The 24,977-nt window shown below is 52.8% G+C and overlaps 1 protein-coding gene across 1 annotated transcript in view; it reads right to left on the bottom strand.

The window, feature by feature from the left end:
* ALDH1L1 (aldehyde dehydrogenase 1 family member L1) overlaps positions 1-24,977 on the bottom strand; it is a 42,471-nt gene that overhangs the window by 7,627 nt on the left and 9,867 nt on the right. The window contains exons 5-19 of the mRNA XM_006763235.2: positions 23,514-23,615; positions 22,589-22,678; positions 21,612-21,749; positions 19,598-19,723; positions 18,696-18,787; positions 16,117-16,264; positions 14,522-14,641; positions 13,447-13,574; positions 10,804-10,954; positions 10,442-10,512; positions 9,425-9,530; positions 7,502-7,589; positions 5,421-5,514; positions 3,752-3,851; positions 2,293-2,391 (exon numbers count right to left, since the gene is read on the bottom strand). Coding sequence (XP_006763298.1) covers positions 2,293-2,391; positions 3,752-3,851; positions 5,421-5,514; positions 7,502-7,589; positions 9,425-9,530; positions 10,442-10,512; positions 10,804-10,954; positions 13,447-13,574; positions 14,522-14,641; positions 16,117-16,264; positions 18,696-18,787; positions 19,598-19,723; positions 21,612-21,749; positions 22,589-22,678; positions 23,514-23,615 — 1,653 coding nt within the window. The remainder of the gene's footprint in view (positions 1-2,292; positions 2,392-3,751; positions 3,852-5,420; positions 5,515-7,501; positions 7,590-9,424; positions 9,531-10,441; positions 10,513-10,803; positions 10,955-13,446; positions 13,575-14,521; positions 14,642-16,116; positions 16,265-18,695; positions 18,788-19,597; positions 19,724-21,611; positions 21,750-22,588; positions 22,679-23,513; positions 23,616-24,977) is intronic.

Genomic DNA, 24,977 nt, shown 5'->3' with positions numbered 1-24,977 from the left:
TCCCAGGCTCGATTCCGGTCAAGGGCATGTACATTGGTTGCGGGCACATACCCAGTGGGGAGTGTGCAGGAGGCAGCTGATCGATGTTTCTCTCTCATCGATGTTTCTGGCTCTCTATCCCTCTCTCCTCCTCTCTGTAAAAAATCAATAAAATATATTTAAAAAAAAAAGAAAAAGGAATTCAGGTGAACATAGCCACCATGTGGGGGTAGAGGGGCAGCACCGGATAGTCAGGGCTCTAGGCTAGAGTCAGCACCTCCTGCTTTTGTCACCCGCTCCCCAGCTCCTTCCTTGGTTCCCTAAGACCGAGCAAGGACATCTTTGCCCTAACTGTAGCCTCTTCAAGGTAAGACTTGACTGGCCTCCTCCTCTGTAGCCAGGGCCACTTCACTCCTGTGCAGGCTCCATACCCCCAGCCCAGACTAATAGGATGCAGGAGGCATTCAATCCCCAACCCCTGCCCTCCGGCCAGGGCCCCTTAGCTCCTCTGACGGTCCTGAAGAGTCCCCAAGTCGGGAGAAGGCCTCGCTTGCTCCTGCCTGCCTCCTCTGTCTCCCCAGGACAGCAAGAGCAACCTTGCAGTGTCTCCTGGATTGTGGGGCGCAGTTACGGTGTTTTGGCCAGGTTCAAACCTCGGACTAATGAAAGGACAGGGTCCTCTCATTGCCACGTGCAAGTCCCAGCTGGAGGGCAGGGCCCTCCCAGCACAATTATAGCCAACGGCTGTGGTTGTAAGCTTGAACCTATGGTCCACACACGTGGCCCCACGTGCCTTGTGCTAGAGTTCAGGTGCATGTAGTTGAGTAGGGTTGGAACTCACGAGAATGCTGTAAACAACGTGATCACACCCCTACTTTGCCTCGTGGCATCTGCTATAAAATAAAGACACGGCTTGTGGGCGCTGGCGCTGTCTCATCAGGGAGCAGCATCCCACCGAGACCCAGCTTTCATTCTCTTATCTGTCTTTTCTTAATCCTTTCACACACACACACACTCAGTTTACCTTTGGCCGCAACACTGGATGTGCAGCTCACTCCCTGCATTTGGGAATCCGAGCCCTGCCCTCCCCCAGTGAAGCTGAGTGAGCTCCTCTCGCTCTCGGGAGTCCTGCCAGGGGCCCTGCACGTGCCCGAGCACAAACTGCAGAAGAGAGGGCCGCAAGGGCAAGGATGAGCCACCCAACGTGGGTGCCAAGTGGTCCCGCTGACCTGGCAACTCACTGCAGATGTGTGACAAGCTCAGGCGAACCTGGGCTGGTGTCCACTCTGCCAACCCACAGGCGTGTGGGCTGCGTGAGCAGCTGTCAACTCCAGCTATTAGGTTTGGGAGTCATTACACTCCTAAAAGCTGTTACACTTCCTTTTAGAAAATCTGTCCCTTTCTTCACCACCTTTCTCATTTTCACCCAAGTATTCAAGATCTTCTCCAGGAACGCCTTCCTAACAGCAGTCCCAACCTCTCCCAGCCTACTTTCTCTTTTCCTCGCTTCCTAAACACAGTTTGTTTAAACCTGCACATAGAGCCTGTGCCCCCAGCATCCCCTTTCGTATCCACTGGGATTTGATTTTGCTCTCCATGACACGAAGGGCAGAGAGGCTCTTGGCTGAAGCTGAGCCAACGAGAGGTCCCCACGCCCTGCTAGGCCTGAATGAATCCGGGTGGACCAGAGGCCCGGAGCCACCAGCCCACACTCTGAAAGAGTGATTCTCCTTTCTGTATCTATGCTGTGAGAAGGTAGGAGATGCTGTCAGCCCCCACCCATCCCCTTTACTGTGGGCACCCCCTCCGCAGCGGCCGTGAGAGGTGGCTGCTGATAGGTCTCAGAGCTGACAGGGGCTGCCTCCTCCAGCCGGTGGACAGGCCACAGTCAACAACTGTTGACAGGAGACAAAAGCCTGGCCCCTCAACCCCAGGGGCACACCTGCATGGTGTCACTTGTGCTCCAAATCTCGTCTGTGGGTCAGGCCAAGGCTGGATGCCACCCGAGACCACGTCCTCCGTCCCCATTCCCTCCTGGACCCTGGCATCTCCCAGGCTTTGTGTGAGAGCTCACCTTTGGTAGGCCACATGGATTCCTGGCTCAGGCTCCACTGCTAGGGACCTGGCCCAAGATAAACCCTTTGTGTTTATGTCAATCTCAGCTGCTGGGTTTCTAAAATAATAAAATCTAGTGAAACTCGATACAGCTCCCCTGTTCCAGGTGGCTGGTGCCCAACTCCACCTGGCCCAGCCCCTGCAGCCAGGTGACTGCCCGATGCACCAGCACCGCGGAGGCCCAGTGGCGGAACTTACCACCTTCTGCACAAACTGGTCGTGTATTGAGTCCTCTACGAAGAGCCGGCCCGCTGCAATGCAGTTCTCGCCTTTGTTGAAGAAGACGGAGCTCATCCCCTTCGGCACATAGACAAGAATGCTGGATTACAGCTGCTCCCAGACGTGCCGGCTCTCCACTCTCACTGGGCCCCGGTACCCGCTTCATACAGGAAAGGGGAGGAATGCCCATGTCCTGGCCTCCTGAGGTGGCCAGGCCCAGCCAGTGCTGGGCACACGCACTGTACCCATTCCTCGGTCACCTTGAGAGGAGAGGCAAAGGGTGACCTGCCCTGAGGGACAAGGCCTGTGTCCATGTTGCAGAGAGTGGAGGAGAAGAGGAAGCCAAGTGGAGTGAGCCTGGGGACCCTGCACACTGGATGGGCTCCCTGGGGTGACTCAAGGGGAGTCAGAGCCCACACCCTGGGAGTTGAGCCTAGCAAGTCTGTTAGCATGGAGCGGGCAGCAGAGGGTGGGCAAAGGCAGGCAGCCAGCTCGCCATGGAAGGGATGGGTTGCCAGCCCAGCCTGAGGGAACTCCTGGCAGGAGTCCAGGTTAAATGTGCACACAGGCCCAGGGGAGCCTGCTTTTGGGACCTAAGGAGCTCCATGTGGGGGACCAGGGGAGGGGCGAGAGACTGGCTGCATGGCTCTCCTGAAAGCTGGGACTGACTTGCCCCAGATCCTGGGCCAAGATCTTGAGCTGAGGGGCTGGCCTCCCTTGGTTTCCCCATCTGGTGAGACTGGGCTCCCTTCCGTGTCCGTGCTGGGTGTCACATCACCCTCCATGGTACAATAGGGGTGGGGGCATCTCTGGGTGCCTGGCTGAATGGGGCCTTACTGTTCAGCCAGGGGACTGACTGAGGCATAACAATGACAGGGGGCAATACTAACGTAAGAAGAACTGACGCACGGCCCCTGCCACGTGCGGCCGCCTTCTAAGTCCTTCAGACATAACCGCTTGTTTAATCCTTGTAACAGCCATAGGAGGAAGGTCTACTATCCTCCCATTGTACACATGAGACCACAGAGGCCTAGGAAGGTTAAGCAATTTGCCCAAGACTGCCCAGTGAGTCGGTGGCAGCGCTGGGCAAGTGTGGACACAGCCGAAGGCTGGGGTGGATCTCTGTCAGCAGGGCTGTGGCCAGGCCCAGGGCTCTGCCTTGCTTTTCTGGGGCAGGAAAGGTTGCCGCGCTGGTTCCAGCACGTTTCCCGATCCAGGAGGCTGATTCCCGTTATCCTTACAGCTATGAAACTTCTTGGGAAATTGGCTTTAGAGGATACACGTCATTCCTTGTCCCCAAGACCCCTCCGGCCACAGTCTATGCTTGTGGTGACACCACAGTTTAGGTTAAATGTGTAAGTTTGACTGAAGAATCAGAGAAAGCGTCCTCCCCACATTGCTCCCTATTCGCTCCCTCGCCCCACAGGCCAGCCCTCACCATCTGCACAGCCTTGCTGAGGTCACAGTCAGCAAAGATGATGAGGGGTGACTTCCCACCGAGCTCCAGCGACACCTTCTTCACGTTGCTCAGGGCACAGCTGAAAGAAACGGTGTGGGTGGGGTTGGGTCCATGCAGATGGGTACGCAGGGCTCGAGGAAGAGGGGGCCACAGGCAGCTCCAAAGCATGCTTCACTTGAAAGAGCAAGCAGAGGGGTAGAGGGAGCCCCATGGGAGACCAGGCCCAGCACCTTCCTCACCCCTCCCTGGCCAACTACTCCTTGCTGCCGCCCTGACTCACTGGCTTCCACTGTGCTTCCTCCTCTTCCAACACCAAGCCCACACCCACCTCAGGCCTTGCTCTCACTGCTCCCCCTTCTGGTCACTCCTTCAGATGTCCCTGAAGCTCATTTCTCACTTCCTGCAGGCCTCTATTCCCAAGCTGTCTTTTTAGGGTGCCTGCCCTGACAGTCCCATGTAAAACCCAAGCTCCCATCACCACGGTGCCTTTGTCTGACCCCATCCACTTGAGCCTAAGGCCTGCCGGAGTGGGCAGGCATTTGTCTGAGCATGAACTAGGTGTTCCATGTCAAACTAATAAATCAGACACAGAGTCATTCCCTCCTGGCGCAGCTGTAGTACTGTAGGGCTTTTAATGATGGGTGCCAACAGGGACTAGCTGGGGGTCCTGTGCCTGTTGCCTCAGTGGACACGAAACGGACCTACTGATACTGTCCTCAGTGGACTGGGCCAGAGGAAAACAAGGCATCACACAGGGCAGGGGCCTCCTTGCTCAGGACTGACTGCAGGAGAAGGACTCCCCTGTTTCAGGCACCAGCCACAGGGGCATGGAGAGGATCCTGGGAAGACAGCAGCCGCAGAGCCACGGATGCTGCTCACCAAACCCTTCTTCCCTGGAGTTCTCAGAGCAGACATTTCCTGAGTCCTCCCTCGGCACTTTCACACGCGCATTTGGATGTGACTATCACCTACATGAAGAGACTGGCCAGCTTTAGAACCAGAAGAGGTAAATGAACTGCTATGACTACTAGCAGTTACCTCCCCTGCTTTGTCATCTGTCTGCCTGTCCATCCTTCAGTCCCTCGCTCTCTCCACCGTCCTTCTCTTCAATACCAAGGCTTGCTCTGCTGCACTCAAAATGAATCAGAACAGCCAGCCCTGCCTGCTGCATCACAGGCTGCGACATCAGCCTCTCCTGACCCTAAAGACATGACCCACCAGCCAACTGGCTGTGGCTCCTGACCCAAAAGTGGATGTTGTGTACAAGCATGGTGCCCACTTGAGAAGGGGGTCGCGGCCCAGGCTGGCTCTCGTAGGGCCTGTGCAGGGCTGAGGGGCACAGAGAGGCTCATAGAGTTGTGGGGTCAAGGGTTTCAGAACTGACCCAGGGAAAGACAGCTCTATCCCAGGCGCTCCGCAGCCACCGGAGCTCCAGCATCCCACTCATCCAAGTGAGCACCACAAGCAGCTACCACTGGCCATGCCAAGTGTGCCACACACTAGAAATCAGAGCCTGTTAACCTGGCCTGTGGGCACTGCGCGCACATGGAGGCTGAGGAGCAGGATTGAGCTCACGCACAGCACCGTCCAGTTCCAGCCGCCAGGACCAGCGCCAGGACCAGGCCTCTCCCACACCCCCACCACCTACCTTTTCATGATGTGCTTTCCCACCTCTGTGGAACCTGTGAACCCAATTTTTCGCACATCAGGATGATCTGAGAGTCTCTGGCCAACCAATGAGCCTGCAGATGGGAGTAGGCAGGGGAGGGGAGGGAGTCAGGGTGGTCTCCGAGGTGCTGGGGTGGAGAGGTGAGCCCCTTTACCCTCACGTCCACCCTGAGGCCAGAACTCTGGGCTATGTTCTGTGTGCTTAGCACTGACGGTTCCTGAGGCTCTCTGTGTCTTGCTCCCTGTTAGGGCATAATTATATCTTCTCAAAATCCATATGTATAGATGTAGATGTGAACAAAATCAACTCCATCTCTGTGTCCTGAATTTCATTTCATTGTTTAGCTTCATGCTGTGGCCTTTGACCAACCTCACTGTCTTTAGCAAGTATACCAAAGCTTTCTAGACGATTATCTGTGTTCCTTAAATGTAGCCATAAATATCTTTGTTAGTAACAGCCATGAATGGTGTGACAACTGAGATAAATATCAAAGTGGTAATAGCATCCATTATAAACAATCACCTATCACAAGACCACCAGGAGGTATGGTCCCAGGTGCTACTGCATCCTTTAGCCCAGGGGTTCTCAATCTTCCTAATGCCGCGACCCTTTAATACAGTTCCTCATGTTGTGGTGACCCCCAACCATAAAATTATTTTCGTTGCTACTTCATAATTGTAATTTTGCTACTGTTATGAATCCTAATGTAAATATCTGATATGCAGGATGTATTTTCATTGTTACAAATTAAACATAATTAAAGCATAGTGATTAATCACAAAAACAATATGTAATTATATATGTGTTTTCCGATGATCTTAGGCGACCCCTGTGAAAGGGTTGTTTAACCCCCAAAGGGTTGCAACCCACAGGTTGAGAACTGCTGCTTTAGCCTGTCAGTTTTTAATGCCCGAGTTATACTATAAAAAAGTACACTATCGGGTCTGTGCAGAGTTGCTGGGTCGTCCCTTCCACTCTGACCCAATCTTTCCATAAGTAAATTACCCTCCAGTAAATTCTGTTATATCTATGGAGTGGCCTGCTTCATCTTTGGGTCTGAAGATACCTCCTCGCTATGGTGGCCATTACCTTTGCCTACTGTTGGAATACATTATAAAGCCCTGACCCCCAGTTTTTCAGATGTGACTGTATTTGGAGACAGGCTATTTAAAAAGGTAATCAAGGTAAAATGAGGTCATCAACCAATCCAATCAGGGTTGTGATGCCTAACACAATCCGACTGGTGTCCTTACAAGAGCAGATTAGACAGGCACGTGCAGCGGAAAGGTCCTGAGAAACCTCAGAAGGAACCAACCCTTCTCACACTTTGATCTTAGACTTTAGCCTCCAGAACTATGAGAAAGATATGTCTGTGTATTTTTAAATTTATTGATTTTGAAAGAGAGATTGATTTGTTGTTCCACTTATTCATACATACATTCATTGATTGATTCTTGTATGTGCCCTGACCAGGGATCAAACCTACAACCTTGGTGTATCAGGACGAGGCCGAAGGAAACTCATACAGTCCACATGTAGCTTTCAACCTATCAAGGTAGACACCCAAGGGTGCAGGCAACCAGATTTCCAGCTTTTACAGGTCTCCAGCAGAGACCCAAGGATTGCCTGGCCTGGCTGTGGGGGTCGGGGTGCCCCAGCATCACAGACTCCAAAAAGGCCTTCCTTGGGGATGCAGCCTGGCCAGGAGGGCCCAGGCATGGCGAGACTGGATGTGGAGGGCCCAGGTATGCAGACCCAGGTATTCACTACCCCACCTGTTTGGAATGCTTGGAAACTAGCTTGCCCCTTATCCCACGGCCTTCTGCTTTACCACAAGCCCTGCATAAACCTTGTCCCCAGATGTGGCTAATTCCTATTCACCCTCAGATCCCCTTTTCAATTGGGTCCAGGCTCACCCCTCCCCCCTCCCACTGGCTCTGCACTGGGCTGCTCACCTGCCAGGGCACATAATGCAGCAGGCCCTGTTCTGACCAAGTGTATCTCCAGCTGCCTGGAGCCCTGGATCCCCCAGATGCCCATGTCCCCATTCACACCCTTACCAGATCCTGGGAGGATGTTGATTACGCCCTTGGGAATGCCAGCCTTCAAGGTCAGCTCTGCAAACTTCAAGGCTGTGAGCGGGGTCACCTAAAGAGGTAGGAAAGAAGATTGGGTGGGAAGGGATTGGGAAGTGGGGCTCTGCCCTCTTCTCCCAGCAGCCTAGGTCGCAAGCAGGGAGGGGCAGCCATGGCAGGAAGACCCCTTGGGGAAGCCATGTTCATGCCTCATCATAGTGGCACCACCAACCAGTCAGCTTCCCTCATGCTCCAGCTGGGAGCCAAGAATAGCCAATACTACAAATGTCAACTATCTTTATTTTTTTTTTTTACCTTTATATCCTTGGGGCCAAATTGCCCCAAAGAAGCTGGGGAAGTGAGAAACCTCCTGGGCCCACTGTTGAGAGCCGCCTGCTGGTGCACCTCACATTCAGTTCCTGACTCCCCTGAAGGCGGCAGGGAGGGGGCTGTTACTGTCAATGCACAGATGCAGAGGCTGAGGCTCAGGGATGAGGGGGTATCTTCACCCCTGGGGGCCCTTGCTCAGGCCCTCTGGACCTGCATGAGCAGCCTCTGACATCCTACCTCTGCACCTTCTGTAAGGGGCTGGGGTGGCAAATGTACAAATCCCACTGCTCACTCCTCTTCCCTCCAGGACTTTGGTCTCTGAAGCCAAACAGGAGACCACAGCACCAGCTCTCTAATAGATCCCTGCAGGCTGTGAGACCCCTGCAGGCTGAGAGACCCCTGCAGGCTGTGAGACCCCTACAGGCTGAGAGACCCCTGCAGGCTGTGAGACCACAGCACCTGCTCTCTAATAGATCCCTGCAGGCTGTGAGACCCCTGCAGGCTGAGACCACTGCAGGCTGTGAGACCCCTGCAGGCTGAGAGACCCCTGCAGGCTGTGAGACCAGAGCAACTGCTCTCTAATAGATCACTGCAGGCTGTGAGACCCCTGCAGGCTGAGAGACCCCTGCAGGCTGTGAGACCCCTGCAGGCTGTGAGACCACTGCAAGCTGAGAGACCAGAGCAACTGCTCTCTAATAGACCCCTGCAGGCTGAGACCACTGCAAGCTGTGAGACCAGAGCACCTGCTCTCTAACAGACCATTCATTGATTGATTCTTGTATGTGCCCTGACCCCCTACAGGCTGAGACCACTGCAAGCTGAGAGACCACGGCACCTGCTCTCTAATAGACCACTGCAGGCTGTGAGACCACTGCAGGCTGTGAGACCCCTGCAGGCTGAGAGACCCCTGCAGGCTGTGAGACCCCTGCAGGCTGTGAGACCACTGCAGGCGCAGGCTGAGAGACCCCTGCAGGCTGTGAGACCCCTGCAGGCTGTGAGACCAGAGCACCTGCTCTCTAATAGACCCCTGCAGGCTGTCTCATAGCACGGGCACCAAGCAGGGTTTCTGCTTCCCAATCCAGAATTCCTGTGTCTGTGGAGAAATACCTGGCTCCACCCAGGCAGCTGCAAACACAAGCAGTTATCCTGACACAGCGACCCCAGGGCTGAAAGAACACGAAGGCTGCTTATGGCACTGGCCCTTCCAGCTTCCTCCTCTCTCCCAGGCCTGCTATCCACTCCGGGGCCAGGCTTCCTGATATGGCACCAACGGTCCTGCTGGAGGCAGCTCCCATCTGCCTTCGCAGGCCCTGACGGGGCAATGTATCAAGATTGGCAGGAGCCCCTCTTTCCAGGGCACGATGACATGGGACACTGAACGGTTTCTGATCGGAGCTGTGAGACCAGTCTAGTGATACAGTTTGCGGGGCCCACAGCAGGCCAGCTCTCATCAGCAGTACCTTCCTTCCTTGAGGAGAAACCAGGACTGGTGTGGGCAAAGGGCGAATGGCCAGCTGACTGCTCCCTTCCAGGTGCCTCCCCATTACCTCTGCAGCCCTCGGCCCTGCCCATACCCACCTGGGCAGGCTTGATCACCACTGTGTTCCCAGCAGCCAGGCAGGCGCGCGTCTTCCAGGAAAGCATCATCAGGGGGTAGTTCCAGGGGATGACAATGCCACAGACCCTGCCGTACAGAGAAGGAGGCCTTCATCTCTCCACTCGGCTGGGTGCCCACCGCAGGCCTTCCAGCTTCCTCCTCTCTCCCAGGCCTGCTATCCACTCCGGGGCCAGGCTTCCTGATATGGCACCAACGGTCCTGCTGGAGGCAGCTCCCGTCTGCCTTTGCAGGCCCTGATGGGGCAGTGCATCCAGTCTGGCAGGAGCCCCTCTTCCCAGGGCACGATGGCATGGGACACTGAACGGTTTCTGATCGGAGCTGGGAGACCAGTCTAGTGATGCAGTTTGGTAGGGCATGGCACCAGGCAATGGGGGCAGTGACAGCAGGCAGGCATGGGTAAGGACCTGGCAGCTAGAGAGAGGGCCCAGGGTGACATGGCAGGCAGGAGGGCCTCCTCCTGCTGGGTTTGAATCATTTCCCCAGTCCCTAGTCTTGTCTACGCTGACTGGACACTTCTCTTTTTCCTTCCACGGAGCACTTGTCTCTGCTCTTGCCTCTTCATCAGTATTTCTGTTCCTTGGGCTGCGTAGGAGTCGCTCATTTTAAAGCACATTAATTATTATACTGTTTCCAGATGCATTTTTTAGAGTGTATTCTCTGTTTTCCTCCATGACCCTGACTGACATAGGGTTTTTGTGGCGATTACATAAAATTAGGTTTATAAAGTAGTTAAAATAGTGCCGGGCACAGAACGGGCATGTGGAAGTGGAAGCTGTTTTTATCCCGAGAATAGGAATTTTCATCAATTTTTGTCATTGTTTTATCTCCAGCCCCTGAAATGTCTGGCACATAGTAGTTGGCAAATAAATAGTTGTTCACTAAATACATAAACAGAAGACGACATCAGTGCCCCACACACTGTGTTGCGTGAAAAGCACCGGGGGTGCAGCCACTCCCCACTCTGCGCTGGGACTCACCCAATTGGCTCCTTCCTGGTCAAGGTCAGGTTTCTGTTGGGCCTGGCCTGGTTGATGGGGATGGTGGAGCCCTGGAAGTAGCATGGTGGGGTGGGGAGGGAGGGGTGTCAGTGGGAAGTACCAGCCCAGTTTCTCTCCCCTTCACTTTGGGCAGCCAGCCTGCCGCTGGGGCCCAGGGAAGAGCAAGGTTTTGTCTGTGTCCTGACACCCCCACTACCCAGATGGGTAGGAGACCCAAACCCCCCAGCTTATGTAGAATGCTGTTTACAACATTCAGAGTCATGTGCTGCCCTCGGACCTCCCTGCCGGGCCGGGCCTGCCTGGGTGAGCTCTCCTGCCGTGGGAAGGAGCCTAGTCCCCACCTGGATCTTGTCACACCAGCCAGCAAAGTAGCGGAAGGTCTGGATGGACATGCCCACGTGGGTCTTCAGGGCCAGGGTGTAGACAGCGCCTGCATCCAGAGCCTCAATGGTGGCCAGCTCTTCCTGATGCTGCTCCATGAGGTCTGCCAACCTGGCCAAGGCATGGAGGAAGGGGGGAAGATGGGCTCAGGCCTGGCACACCCTGGCCTGCTTTTTCAGGGCTGTTCTTCAAGGAGTCAGGAGCCCTGCCCTGCACACTCAGATGTGCTGACCTCAGTTTCCTCATCTGTGAGATGGAACAGTAACATTTACTTCGCTGGATGAGTGTGAAGATGATGTCCTCTGTCCTGCTCTCCGTTCCTCTCTCCCTTGCTTTCTCCCCGAAATATCAATGGATTGACTACTTTATAAATCCTCACACTTGATCCTGCAGAGGAGGCTTCCTGCCTCCAACAAGGAGGTCCCCATTCCAGAAGGCCACCCTCTCAGTCTCGGGGTGGCCTTTACCAGGGGAAAGCCTCTCTGGCATCCAGCACCAGCTAATCCAGTGGAGGATGCTCCCAAGGCTGGCATCTCCAGGGATGGAGAAGGAGGGATGATGGGAGCGATGCAAGGGAAGGCATGTCTACACAGTCCTCCTGGAGTCCAAACACTCCAACATCCAGTTGTTCTCCCACAGTTCTGGCGGGTCTGCTGCTGTGGACAGCCTAGGAGTTAGAATAGCGGCCCCCTTCCTGATATGAGGATCGAAGGTATCCAAGGGGTAGGGTGGGCGGAGAAAGGTGGAGACCACCAACCTAGAGCAGCCCTGTTTTGCACAATGGGAAGTACCAGCCCAGGATCAAAGCCTGCTGACCTGTTTCCACTCTGTTCTTTTCTGCCTACGGCCACTGGCAAGACCCTAACACCCCCAGGCCTGGTCCAGTCCTGCCTATACCTCCAGTCCTCCCAGTGGCTGCCCATAACACGCAGGATACAGCTCCCACCCTGTCCTGACACCTCCACCTGATCCTGACCCTCACGATCCCGCTCCGGCAGCTGGGTGTGACTGGCTCCCCAGATTCCCAGGGAGGTTCTGTCTTATCTCCCTGGGGTTATGGGGAGCTTACAAGTGACTTTCTCTAACTCTCCCCTCTGGATCTATCTTCCCAGCTCCTCCCACAATTGCATCATGTCTTATTCCTATAACATATTCCATATTCCACAAAAACCATGGTAGTCCTACTTCCCTCATTGAACCAGGGATGCTCTGCAGCCATTTCTCAGGGAAATCTCAAAGCAGCAATGGGCACGCAATGGGCACGCCTCCTCCCTGGGGACTAGGAGGCTGCATGGGGCAGGGAGCAGGTCACCAGGAGTTCGCAGGCCTTGACATGTCTGTCCGTCCAGTTGGAGTCTCCACTTACAGGTGTGCATGGCACCACCTCCTCACTAACTTTGTTGTCGGTGGGGTCATCACATGTGCCGCCAGATGGAAGGAGAGAATCTCCAGGGAAAGGCACTGTCTTCTGGGCTGGCACCGTCTACCACAGCGTCCCTGTTCCAGGGCCAGCAGCTCACCGCCACCAGCCCAGGCATGCACGCTTCATAGCTCTGACTGCCCTTCAGGGGCTCTAGGTCATTAGCCAATGGCTGCCTAAAATTGATGGATGCTCCAAGAAATCTTGAAACTAAAGGCATGCTGGGCCTGCCCAGCCTCCACAGCCCTCACCTGGCCCCAACCCCACCATATCTATTCCACTTTGCAAGTCATGCAAGCCCCTCTCTCTGCTTCCCTGCTGTGGGGGCTGCCTTGGCATGTCTGACCTCTGGAATGGGAACAAAAGGCATTCCGATGGCATGGCCAGGGTGGGGCCTCTCCCGCCAGATGACCAGCACTGATGTGAGGGTCATAAGTATTAGGGGGGTAGGGTAGACTACATCATCACCAGACTCCATGCCTGAGGGCTTCCCCAGAACCCAGAGCATCAAAGCCAGGTTCCTGAAACCAGCTCACCAGGCTTTTGGATACTGCTCTGTTTGTCTGTCTAGCACCCTCCCTTCTGCTGGAAACATCGCCCCACCTTTCTTGGGGGTGACTGCTCCACTCGCACTCAGACCACCTGGTTCTAGGGGAGCAGCTCCTCTCTTCCACGCCTCATTCCATCCTGTGGTCACAAGCCACAGCAATCCCAAGTCCTCTAAGACTTCTGATTGGAGCTAAGGAGGGAGGGCCATTTACAAGCTGACTTTACAAAAAGGGGAGAGGGGGAGAATGTGGGGATGAGCCTGTCCCTGACATTGTCGGCCTCTGTGCACACCAGCCCTGGGCTGGTCCAGGTGAGCACCCTGTCTGTCTGGGACTGCCCAGAACCAGCTGTTAGCTTTGCCAGTTTGTGGTTCCACTCCCTCACTTTTGCACCTCCTCATCTTTGCTCACACTGTCCCCTCATCTTTGCTCACACTGTCCCCTCTACTCTCTCCCCTGAGGTCACTTGCAAAATCCCTCTTGCCTCTCAAGTCACTTCCTCTGAGTAGCCCTTTATGAGCCTTGGGTCTCGGGGACCTGTCTGGAACCCCAATTCTTCTTGAAAGGACCTGAGCATCCATCCTCGCCCTGAGCTGAAGGTGGTGGGAGCTGACAGGTGGGTGGGTGGCTCTCACCTGTACAGGAGCCGGCCCCGGTCCCGGGCACTGATCTTCCCCCACAATCCATTCTCAAAGGCATCTTTTGCAGCAGCCACTGCCTTGTCAACATCGCTGACCTGAGCCAGGGACACCTGGCAGATGACCTGTGGTGGAGCAGAACTCTGAAGCCTCCTTCCCTGGGCTCCGTGGACACAGACACGCCTGCCTGCTCCCAGCCACCTGGGTGCACTCAGAGAGGAAATTCTACCAATGGAAGGGCACGGGGAGGGTGCAACCAGAGTAAGATGCGGCCTGGGAAGGTCTATTTGTGTTTGTACATACCAGGGACCTTCTCATCACTTTCTCACTGAGCCAACCCAGGGCTACAGACTTGGGCTGCCGACTAAGGCTGAGCATTTTCAAACCAAGAGCATAGACGCATTCATTTAGTGAGTCCCAGGCAGAGGGTTTATTTTTTAAGTGGAATAGGCTAGGCATTGGGGGTGACTAGCCCTGTCCCCAATCTGCATTGCATGCCCTAAGGGTACCCATATGGTCTACAGCACGGGCCTGGGTGCAGGTGGGAGAGAATGGCTAGAGGGCGAAGGCCAGGGCTTTCTTGCTGGTCACTACAGACAGCACCTGCTGGGCAGCCCTGTCCACACACCCTCTATCCCAAGACTCTCAAAACAGGCTTTGAGGTGCTGACAGCACTCCATGCTGTTGCCGAGGGCACTGTACCCTTTGTCTGTGTCACCACACCTTGTCCGTCTCTTTGTGAAGCACTTTCTTTAAACTTCCCTCCAATGAGCCACATTGAATGTGCTACCTATTTTCTGCAGGGACTGGAGCGATACTGTAAGATGGGGCAGGACAGAAAACGTTCGGTAGACACCTGTAAGAGTAAGTATTGTTCCAAGTATATACACGTGTGAGAATGTGTGTGTACATCCTGTAGGGAGGACTGGCGATGGACTGCCTTTTTGTGTCCATGCAGGGGTCCCTTGGGCCAGGGCCCCCTGGTGTCAGATAGGGGAGTAGATGGGAAGGCACACCCTGGCTGGGGTAGCAGTGGGAGGGAGGAAAAAGAAGGTGCTGGGCCTGCACTCACACTTCCATCTGTCGGGTTGATGGTCTCATAGGTCTTGGCACCCTCGGCATCCACAAATGTGCCCCCAATGAAGAGCTGGTGGGGCATTCGGAGGGTCAGCTTGTTCACCGTCTTTTCCACCTGGCAAGAAAGGTTTCACAAGCTTTAGCTGTAGTGTGGATTCTTCACAAATGGGCATCATTGGCTGGCACAAACCCACACGGAGACACAGGAAACACAGATGGATAGACAACCAGTGGCACGCATGTGTGTGTGCACGTGCACACACACACACACACACACACAAGCACACACCCAAGGGGTCTATTATATGAGAAGTCTGAGGATCTGAGTGGTAAGAAGAAATGAATAGCATGGACTCTGAGGCCAGACTGCCTGGGTTGAAGTCCTAGCCCTGATACTTACCTGCTATGTGACCTCAGGCTGTTTGCTTGGCCTTCACACATAGAAAGTAGGTGGACAGGCCCTTGGAAGCTGCCAGACATGACACCAGCCCCACCACTCACTTACCCACATATCTGCAATTCCATGCTGAATGCAGGAACCTCTGGGAAATCTGTTCATCAGTCATTTGTTCACAAATCTATAGCCAACCTGGGTCCATCCTGACTGCCTATGTTTTCTTCATCAGGTTTTGTTTCAAACTACCAGCCAGACAAACTACCCCAAAGCTAATTGCTGTAGGACTTTGTACCAAGATAACACAGAGATAATTTTCAAGAATGTCTTTAAGAAACACCCTAGCTGGGTGGCTCAGTTGCTTGGAGCATTGTCCTGTACACCTGGTCTGGGCACACATGGAAGGCAACTGATTGATATGTCTCACTCTCTCTTTCTCCCTTCCTCTCTCTAAAAAAATCAATAAACATATCCTAGGGTGAGGATTAAATGATAAATAAATAGTTTCTCTAAGAAACAGACTTGCAATTATTTCATCACTCTTCCATAATACAAGTTAAATGTATAGCAACATTTGTTTTCCTTATTGGGAAAACACTCCCAATTCTTTTCTCTCTTGCTTTCTTTTTTCCCTGGCATTTCAACAAAAATAATTTAATGCAGAGAATTGGTAACACGGGTAATGGAAGAGCCGAGAAGCCATGAGTCAGCCCAGACATCAGCAACAACAGGAAGCCACTGCCCTCACTAAATTACAGCGACAAGTGGAGGAGAAGGTCGTACCAGAACCAGGGGCTAGGGCCACCCAGGGACACCAGAGTTGAGGCAGGTAATCTAGGAGGGGCTGTGGGCACAGCAGAGATGCAGCTGGAAAACCCAACAAAGGAGAAAGAGGGAGAGAAATGCTTGGTAGAGGCTTCTTCCTATTATCCTAGTCTCGTGTCTTGGGACTCAGAACTTATCCTACATACTGAGCCTTAGACAGCAATTTCCTCTGTTGAGTTTGCCCCACTGCCCTGGCGTCCTCAGGTTCTCCAGAGCTGCCAGGGAGAGCTTGGGACACTGAAAGGTGGGCACTTGGGGGGTCCTGTCTTCCTGTACATCCAGGTTCCCACCGTGTGTTCTGTTGGATCCATAGCAGTAGATGCCTGAGGGGTCTGTAGGGTCATGCCCATGTGGGGAAGCCCAGAACTCACGTAGTCAATGATGCACTCGCTCTCTTTGTCATCCCCTCGCAGCTTTCTCACTAACAGCTGGATGAAGTCCTTGAAAGTGGTTGCCATGTAAACGTCTTCATTTTCCAATTCCACACCATCGCACAGCTCTTTCACCTCCTCCACCAGTCTGAAGGAAAGGAGATTTTTAAAAGTGGGAGCATGGGAAGAGGCATGGCAGACCTGCACTATTCTAGCAGCAGAGGTGGTGGTGCCAAAGACATTTATCCCAGCAGCCCTAGCACGAGTGTTAGTCTAGAACTGGGGTTAAGATCCCAGTCCATGGACTCAGGAGGCCCTGGTTTCAAGTTCTGGCTCCACCATTTACTAATTTGTGACCTTAAGCAAGTGACAAACGCTTCTAAGTATGAGTTTTTTCACCTATAATATGGGAATAATAAAAGCTCTGCTACCACTCTGTGATGAATAAATGAGATAATCCAACTATTAATAATAATCTTCAAAAGATACTGTTAAAGATGAAAAAGCAAGCCACAGATTGAGAGAAAACATTTCTAAATCATATATCTGGTAAAGGGCTTTTATTCAGGATATATTACAAATTCTCAAAACTCAATACTAAGAAAAAAACAACCTAAGTAAAAATGGTCAGAAGATTGATCAGATGTTTCACCAAAGAAGAAACATGGATGACCTATGAAAAGATGCTCAATATCATTAGTCATTAGGAAAGTGCAAATTAAAACCACAAGCTGTGGCTGCATACTCATTAGAATGTCTAAAATTATAAAGCCGGGCCTTACCAACCAAGTACTCATACACTGCTGGTAAGACTGTAAAATGGTACTTTGGAAACCACTCTGTAAAGCAGTTGCTTAAAATTCAAACATATACTTTCCATTTCACTTGTAGGTATCTACCCCAGATAAATAAAAGCCTACGAAAAGACTAAAGATGATAGAGGAGGAAACCAAAAATTCATCCCTCCACCTACATAACTATTGAAATGGTAGAACTGTCTGAATCAGATGTTTTGGAACTCTGGACTTAAGTGAACATTTGCCGTATCGAGGGGAGATGGCATGAGGAGGAGGGAGGTAAGTGTTGGCAAATTACAGCATGCCTCTCTCTGGCCAGTGATTGGTTCATGACTCCACCAGAGACAGTAAATTCAAGTCAAGGACTTCTGTGAAAACTGCTGGAGGAGCAATCCCCTTTTCAGTGGGAAAGCTGGAAAGGCAAGAAATGAGACCAAAGCTACTGTGCAGCCATCTTGTCACTATGAAGAAAATCCCTGCCCCCAAATGAAGCAACAGATGGTGACAAGTTAATGACATAATTTGACTCTTTGGAGTAGTCAATTATGCCTAAAGAAAGCTACTGTAGACTTTTGAACTCTTTTTTTTTTTGGCGTTTTTGCTTAAACCAAACTGAATAAATTAATTACTATTGTTATAAGCAAAGATGTTCTAGTGTATTCCACATCCTTCTCTCTCTTTTATTTTTAAATATGTTTTTATTGATTTTAGGGATCAAGCCCGCAACCTGGGTATGTGCCCTGACTGGGAATCGAATTGGTGAACTCTTGGTTCATGGGTTGATGCTCAATCACTGAGCCACACTGGCCGGGCTCTTTCTCTTTTTAATCCTGAACCTTCTGTTTATACACTGTTAAATGGAAGGCAGGACAATTCATAGGAAGTTGAAGAATAGGTAAACTAAGCTTTGGTGAAAGATTGTCTATGGGCCATGGGGCTACTGACTGGAAAGGAGGAGGGAACCTCGTAGGGTGAGGCTGGTGTCTATCTTGATGAAGATATATATAACTTATGTTATATATGGAAGATATAACATCATCTATAGTTTATATATTATATAGCTTGTGTGGGTTACCCAAGTTAGACCAACGCCTACCAAACTATTGTGTTAAGATCTGTGCATTGCACTGTACATGAACTTATACCTCAATTTTTAAAATATTGAAATCATGATTCCTTTACCCCCAGCATACATCTGACGGGAACACTTGGGAGGTTAGATTCATTTGCTCAGGCCCAACCTGCCTGTCCTCCCCCACCTTCTGCACACTTTGGCTTTCACTGGGGGCATTGGAGCTTGTGGCAGTTTTAAAACAGTCATACATTAGCTGATTCTCTTCCCATTGAAGGGGTAGGTCTCAGACCCCTGCCACTGCCCCTGAGTCTGAATAGGCTTGTGACTGCTGGGGAGACTTTCCAGGCTGGGTGATGACAGGTGCTACCACACCTGCATTGTTTGCTGGCACTCTCGCTCTCAGCACTGTGAAAAGTCCAAGTTCCTGAGCCACCACACGCAGGTGCCTGGTCAGTGGTGCCAGCATGGCAGTGAGAAGCCAGCTAGCAGTAGTACACCCCTACTCAGCTGCCCTAGCTCCTGCCAGTCCACTGACCTGTAACCATTCAGGGTGGCCTGCCAGGCCTGCACCCACGGGCCCCTTCTGGATCACTGACCTGCTAACCATGAGTATAACAGATGGTGGTGGTTTCCTGCCATTACATTTTGGACTGATGAGTGGCACAGTCTCAGACAACTGGGATGGGACCTCCCATTCCTGGCCTTACCTCACCACATCCACTGATGCGGCACCCGACTTGAAGAAATCGGTGGAGTCTTCTACCTCCAGGACGTTGGGGAGAATGCGTTTCCAGGCACTCTGAAAAACAGGCGTGGTGAGAACACAGGTCCCAAGGGAGCTGGGAGCTGGGAGCAGGTGTCAGCTGGGTGACAGCAGCCCCTGATGTGTGCACGGTATCAGGCTTGGCTCTCAGTCCACTCCAAGGTGCAGCTGCTTCAAGGAGCCTGAAGGTCCTGGGCTGCCCACTCCCTGAAGTGTTTAGAACTAGTATTCCTGAAGTATTTAGAACTCTACATGTACCTGATTCTTTTGATGACTGTTAGGCTCTTTGACAACATTTTTTAGATCCTAATAGGTGCTACTAAATTGTCCTTTTTCATACGCATGCTCTCCTCTATCACTCACAACATCCATGGAGGTGGGATTTATTCCTTCCACTTCACAGATGGGCTCAGCCGTAGCAGCTTTTGACTCAAGTCCAGCTCTATAAACACATAATCTCATGCCGCTCCGAATGCCACCCAATTGTAACCAGAGGGTCAGTTTGTCCAGCTGGCCCTCTAACCCCAGGGCAGACCGACCCCAGGGAAGACCTTGGGCTTGGCACCTGACTCAGCTATTCCAGGGGCTTCTGTTTCATTGTCCCCTGTTGACAATGAGTCCCTAGAAGAGTCATAGACAGCTGACCAAATCTCAGGCTTCCAGAAGTAGAGGAAGAAGGGGCAAGAGGACATAGAAAGCCCCAAGACAGGATAGAACCAACACCTGGCCTGGGGCCAGAACATCCACAGAAAGTGTGCAGAGCCTGACTCCAGGGAGTGTGAGTCACAAAACACATGCGCAGTGCAGGACCTGCCCAACCAGACGGTAGCCCTGAAGTGGTCTCACCCGCACACCCTCCATGGTGACCAGTTCTGCCTCCGTCAGCTCAAGGGCGCTGCTGTCTTCTCCCCTGAAGAAGTGCGAGGCTGGGATCATCTTGCCATCCTCCAGCTGGATGTTCTTCACCAGCAGCTGCACAAGAAAGGATTGCTCAGGGCCTGTGGTTGCCCTTATGCCGGGAAGAGAGCAAGTGGGCAGAGAGCACTGTGCTTCATCTCCGGCCCTCACTGCGAGAAAGGCACAGGGAGTCTCAGGTGCATGAGGAGGCGTTCAGAGTGGGGAGGCTGCTGTGTAAGGACACAGAGGAAACTGGAGCTCACGCTCGCCTCTCCCTGTCACCCACCCCACCATGCTCTGTTCTTTTACGTATAATGGCTTTATTATTTCTATAAAATCAGTGCCCGTGCATTAGACAGAATAATTCCAGCACTACTTTGAAAAACAATTGAGAAAACAATTCATCACCAAGCTCCCCAGCTCCCCAAACCCCATGAGAACATCTGGTGAAGGTCATATATGCCCTCTGGGGGACAGAGGGGCGTAACGAGGTAGGAAGAGGAGCAGATATACTGTTGGGTAAAGAAGGACATCTCTCTTTGATAAGAAGTCTATAAGAATGGTATATACCACACATGCCCTAAAAGATCTAGTGCCAAGTCCCATGCCTGACCCCCAGCCTGCTGCCTTTTGAATATGTTCTGGAGCTTTCTGTGAGCTAAAGCCCAGCCATACCCAGCTGGAAATTCCCGAGAGATGGTTCAACCACGGGTTTCCACCAAGGCTGCCCCTTTGCTCTGCTGTACCTGCGAATATCACAGAGGACAGAGCTGGTGCCCTTCCCCCATAACAGGGCCCTGCTGCAAGCGTGGGCTCTTAGTGGCCTACTTCTGTACCCGTGTCCTCCCCTGTGTGGGCAGATAAGCATGGCCTGCACAGAGAGGCCAGGGGCTATGCCTCTTTGACCCCCACCCTAACTTGGGGTGCAGAAACTGAGAACTGAGTCATGTGAGGATGCTGGGACATGATAAGCTGATGTAAGTCACACTGCAGAGCCTGTCCTGGTTAAGGCTGGACTGCTCCAGGACCCTCTTCCTAGCCTGCTCCCCGAATGGTCCAGAAATCACGTGCACAAGATTTCCCATCTCAGGAACCGCTCCTAGGGAATGTGATCCAAGGCAGACCTGGTCTTCCAACCGCATTTATCAGTCATGATAAATTGGCCTGTACACACACACCAATGCAGCCAAGGGGCAGCATCCAGGTTTTGTTGACATTCCCTAACATGTTTGCAGTCCCTTGCCTGCCTCTTTCTCCCCTGCCCTGGAATCTTAAGGCCCTAACCTGCTCAGCAAAGCACGGAGTGAGCACTAATAGAGAACCATGGCCAACTGGTGGGCCTCAGAGCCAGGATTTTAGGGTTTCAATCCCAGTTCTGCCACAAACTGTTTTTTAAAAAAATCTCTGTGTTTCTGTTTCCTCCTCTGTAAAATGGGTATAATATTCATATCTCATAGGGTTGTTGGGTGAATTAAATTTAACACATGGAAATGTTTTAAAGCTGTGCCCAGCACACAGAAAGTGCTCCATGATATTAGCTGTTTCTGAGCTGCAGAGTCTGCTAATAAAAATCGGAGCATGCCCTGTGCCTGGCATGACTCCAGGGCTCTTCAAAGAGAAGGAAACGGAGGCACAGTGCTTTAATGACCACCCCAGTGGCGCTTGGACACTCTGCAGGACTAATATGAGGCCCCAAGTTCAGGACTCCCTGCAGAGAGCTTCCCCCTGATCCTGACACTCTCACAGGACACCCAGCTCTGGGTAGAACACCTAGTCAAAAAGAGCAAAAGACCAGCCTTCCTGGAATAGGGAAGTGGCCAGGGACACACATGGACTCCTAGAGCTTGCCATCTTATTTTCTCCAGAGCAGCCTGGGGTCTAACTGCAGGGTCAGAACCCCTGGGCAGAAGTCTGTGTGGCCTTGAAACCTCAAGGGCCATGTGGCCCGCAGCAGCACTGTTACCATTCTGTCATCATTCCCGAAGAGGATCAGTCCTGCTTTGGTGACCACCCCTGGCCGGTGGGCTCCCGGGATGGGCAAAGCTTCTCCCTCAGGCACCAGGCCCGCGGTGTTCAGCGTGGAGTTGAAAAACGTCAGCTTCTGTTTGGAAACAGGACAGGAAAACCAGAAGGCAGTGACTGAGAAGAGGCCCCACTGCTGGCAGCCTAGGCAGGGCAGGGCAGGGCTGGGCAGGGCAGGGAGATGAAGTGGGGGCGGGGGACAGTGCTATGCGGGCCTAAGACTCTGCCTCCAGGGGCACAAGCAAGGCCTTGGCAGCCTCTGGAGCCCTTAAGCCCAGTGTGCCCCTAAGACCTTTGGTATTGGCCAGATCTCAGGTAGACGGACATCTGCTCAAGACACCACAGTGAGGACACCGGCCCTGGGGTGCCACCAAGCACTGGTCACTTTGAAAGGGGTCCTGTGGTGGTGAGGGCAGCAGGGGGCTCCCAGACACAGTCTGGGTGGTTGGTCAATGATCAGGGGTTAGGACAGTCTGGGACTTTGTGGAGGACAGGATTGCCCTCCATGGGGTGCAAAGTCCCTGCTTATGGTCTTGCCAGACCCTGACCCTTCAAGAGAGCCTGTAAGCACCATCTGACTTGCTTTCTGCCCAGCCCCTGGCCTAAGCCTGCTGCCCCTCCCCCTGAGGCTAAGTCCAAGTCAGCGGTGGGCCTGGGGTCTCTATGGGCTCAGAGGTGAGAGTCAAAATATTTTACAACCAACACAGATCAACCTCAGATTGGCTGCAGGGCCTGGAGGCCCTGATCCTTTAGCCACCAGATGGTGGGTAGGTCCCATGGTCCTGGGGGAGGGGCTGAAGTGGCTGGGGGCACTCAGGTGGGGTTGGAATTCAGGGCAGTGGCTATTTGCCAACCAGTTTTGCAGTCAGTGGGGCACACCGGTGCACCTAGCTCAATCCCAGTCACACATGAACACACCTGCCCACAAGCCTCTGTCCAGGCGCCCGGCACCTTGTCGTTCCCACGGATCCAGTTATGAATGGCCTCTGCTGGCTGCTCCCAGTTGATCTGTGAGGCAGGACGCGGCTGCTTAGCAGGTCTCTCTCCGCTTGCTGACCACCTGGGTAACACCTGTGCCCTGCCCTCCAGCCTGTTGGCCCTTGGCAGGAGGTGAAGCCCGGGGAAGAGAGCGGGGAAGTCCGGCTTCTCAGACACCAGTCTGAGTTCCTGGGCCGGTGGGTGTCTCCCTGGTACCCGTGCTCTGGGTGCTCTCTGACTCTCCGACTTCCGCAGGTTGAGTAAACATAAACTAATGGTTTGGGGAGAGGCTGTTCCATTGTTAAGATGGCCAAGGCCTTACATGGAGTCCCCGGCACAAAGTGCAGGCCCATCCCATAGTGCCCTGCCGCCCTCAGCTCCTCCTGGCCTACAGGACTCACACAGATCCCCATATAGCACCCCAGAAGCCCTGAGCAGAGGAGCAGAGATACAGCCCGCAGACCCCACTACTGTGACGGCTTTGAGGAACTGAATTACCTCTCGTTCCTCAGCTTAGAGACTGCCAGCCCTACAGCTGATTTCACACACACACACACAAAATATTTTACAACCAACAGACACACACACACACACACACTTCTCTCTGGGGATCCTGCCTGCCCATTCTTCTTTAAGAGAAACAGAGAAAAACCCAGAAAGGACCCTGACCCCGGCCTGTCTGGGTGCCGCATGCCTTCCCCCATCCACAGCTTGGCTCACGCTTCCCCACCCCGGCAGCCCTCTCTTCTGGCCTTAAACAATTACAATCTGGCTGCCCAGCCAGAACCCCGGCTTCCCCGGGATACCCGCCTCACCCCAGTCTGAGCATCGCCTGGCTGCAGGGTGGGCAGTCCCTGGCCCTCACCTTGGCTGTTTCCTTCTTCTGGATGCCTTCGTAGGTGGCTCCTTCCTCAGGCTGAGGGACTCTGGGGGCTCTGCCCTCGGCAATCAGTCTCACAGCCTGCACCTGGGGAGACCCGGTCTGTCAACATTCCCAGTTTTAGGACCCTCCCCTTACTCCCATCCCCTGGGTTCACACTGAGTCTGGACCCTGCCCCACACTAATCACACATTCCCGGCCCACCACAGGCAGCCAGGAAATATCTCCTGTGTGAAGAGATGGAGCTAGTCTGAATCCAATTCCAGTCTGTACAATGGGCACTAACCCCCACCCTTTCCTATACACAAGGTTTTGGAAGATTACATAGAACATACACACATTTCCATGTTTTTATCTAAAACCTTCCCTGCCTGGTAAGGAGAATGGGTCGTGAGCCTCGTGATGGTTTTGGAGGTCTGAGATTAAGCAGGAAGTGGTTTCTCTGTTCAAGAGAAGAGGAAGATGGAGGGAGAAGGAATCAGGGAGGAGGAAGGGCAGCCAAGAACCCTGAGCTCCTTGTGAGGAAGGGGCTGTGGAGAGCCCCAGACACAGCGAGACTGGGAAGGGAGGGGGTGTCAGAATGTCGAAAGCAGGACTGCCCAGTGGAATGCTCTGTGGCAAGGCACACGTTCCACATCTGTACTGTCCAACACAGGGGTCATTGGCCGTGTGTCATTCCTAAGCACTTGACATGTAGCTAGTGAGACTGAGGAACTCAATTTTTAATTAGAATTCATTTAAGTTAATTTAATAGCCACATGTGACCAGTGGCTGCCCCATTGGACAGCGCAGCCTTAAAGGATATTTTTAATTGTATCCTGTGAGATGTGCAAGGTAACTCCTTTCTCTGTCTCTCATACAAAATTTCCAGCAAGTTTATTTTGCATGAGAGAGAATACAGAGGCATCTAGCCCTAGCTGAGTGTCAGCCTGTGGACTGAAGGGTCCCGGGTTTGATTCTGGTCAAGGGCACATGCCTGGGTTGCGGGTTTGATCCCCAGTAGGGCGGGTGCAGGAGGCAGCCAATCAATGATACTCTCATTGATGTTTCTATGTCTCTCTCCCTCTCCCTTCCTCTCTGGAATCAATAAAAATATATTTAAAAAACAACAATAACAAAAATAACAAAGAGGCATCTAGTTCTACACACCTGAAATATATTTAAAAAACAACAACAACAACAACAACAAATAAAACAAAGAGGCATCTAGTTCTACACACCTGGAAAGTAAAAGGTGGCCGCACACCAGACTGCTGGCGTCTGGGTGGCAGTGAGCACTTTCAGGGCGCTGTTATGCTCATTGCTACTTCCAAACAGCAAGTACTTCCCTCCGGGGGAAAGGTGGCCGCACACCAGACTGCTGGCGTCTGGGCGCTCAGGGCACAGTTACGCTCATTGCTACTTCCAAACAGCACGTGCTGTCCTCCGGGGAACTCCCCTCTGACTCCT

The sequence above is a fragment of the Myotis davidii genome, unplaced genomic scaffold (genome assembly GCF_000327345.1).
Source record: "Myotis davidii unplaced genomic scaffold, ASM32734v1 scaffold78, whole genome shotgun sequence".
Lineage (NCBI taxonomy): Eukaryota > Metazoa > Chordata > Mammalia > Chiroptera > Vespertilionidae > Myotis > Myotis davidii.
Note: the sequence above shows the minus strand (reverse complement) of the source record. Positions and strands in the feature narration are given on the sequence as shown.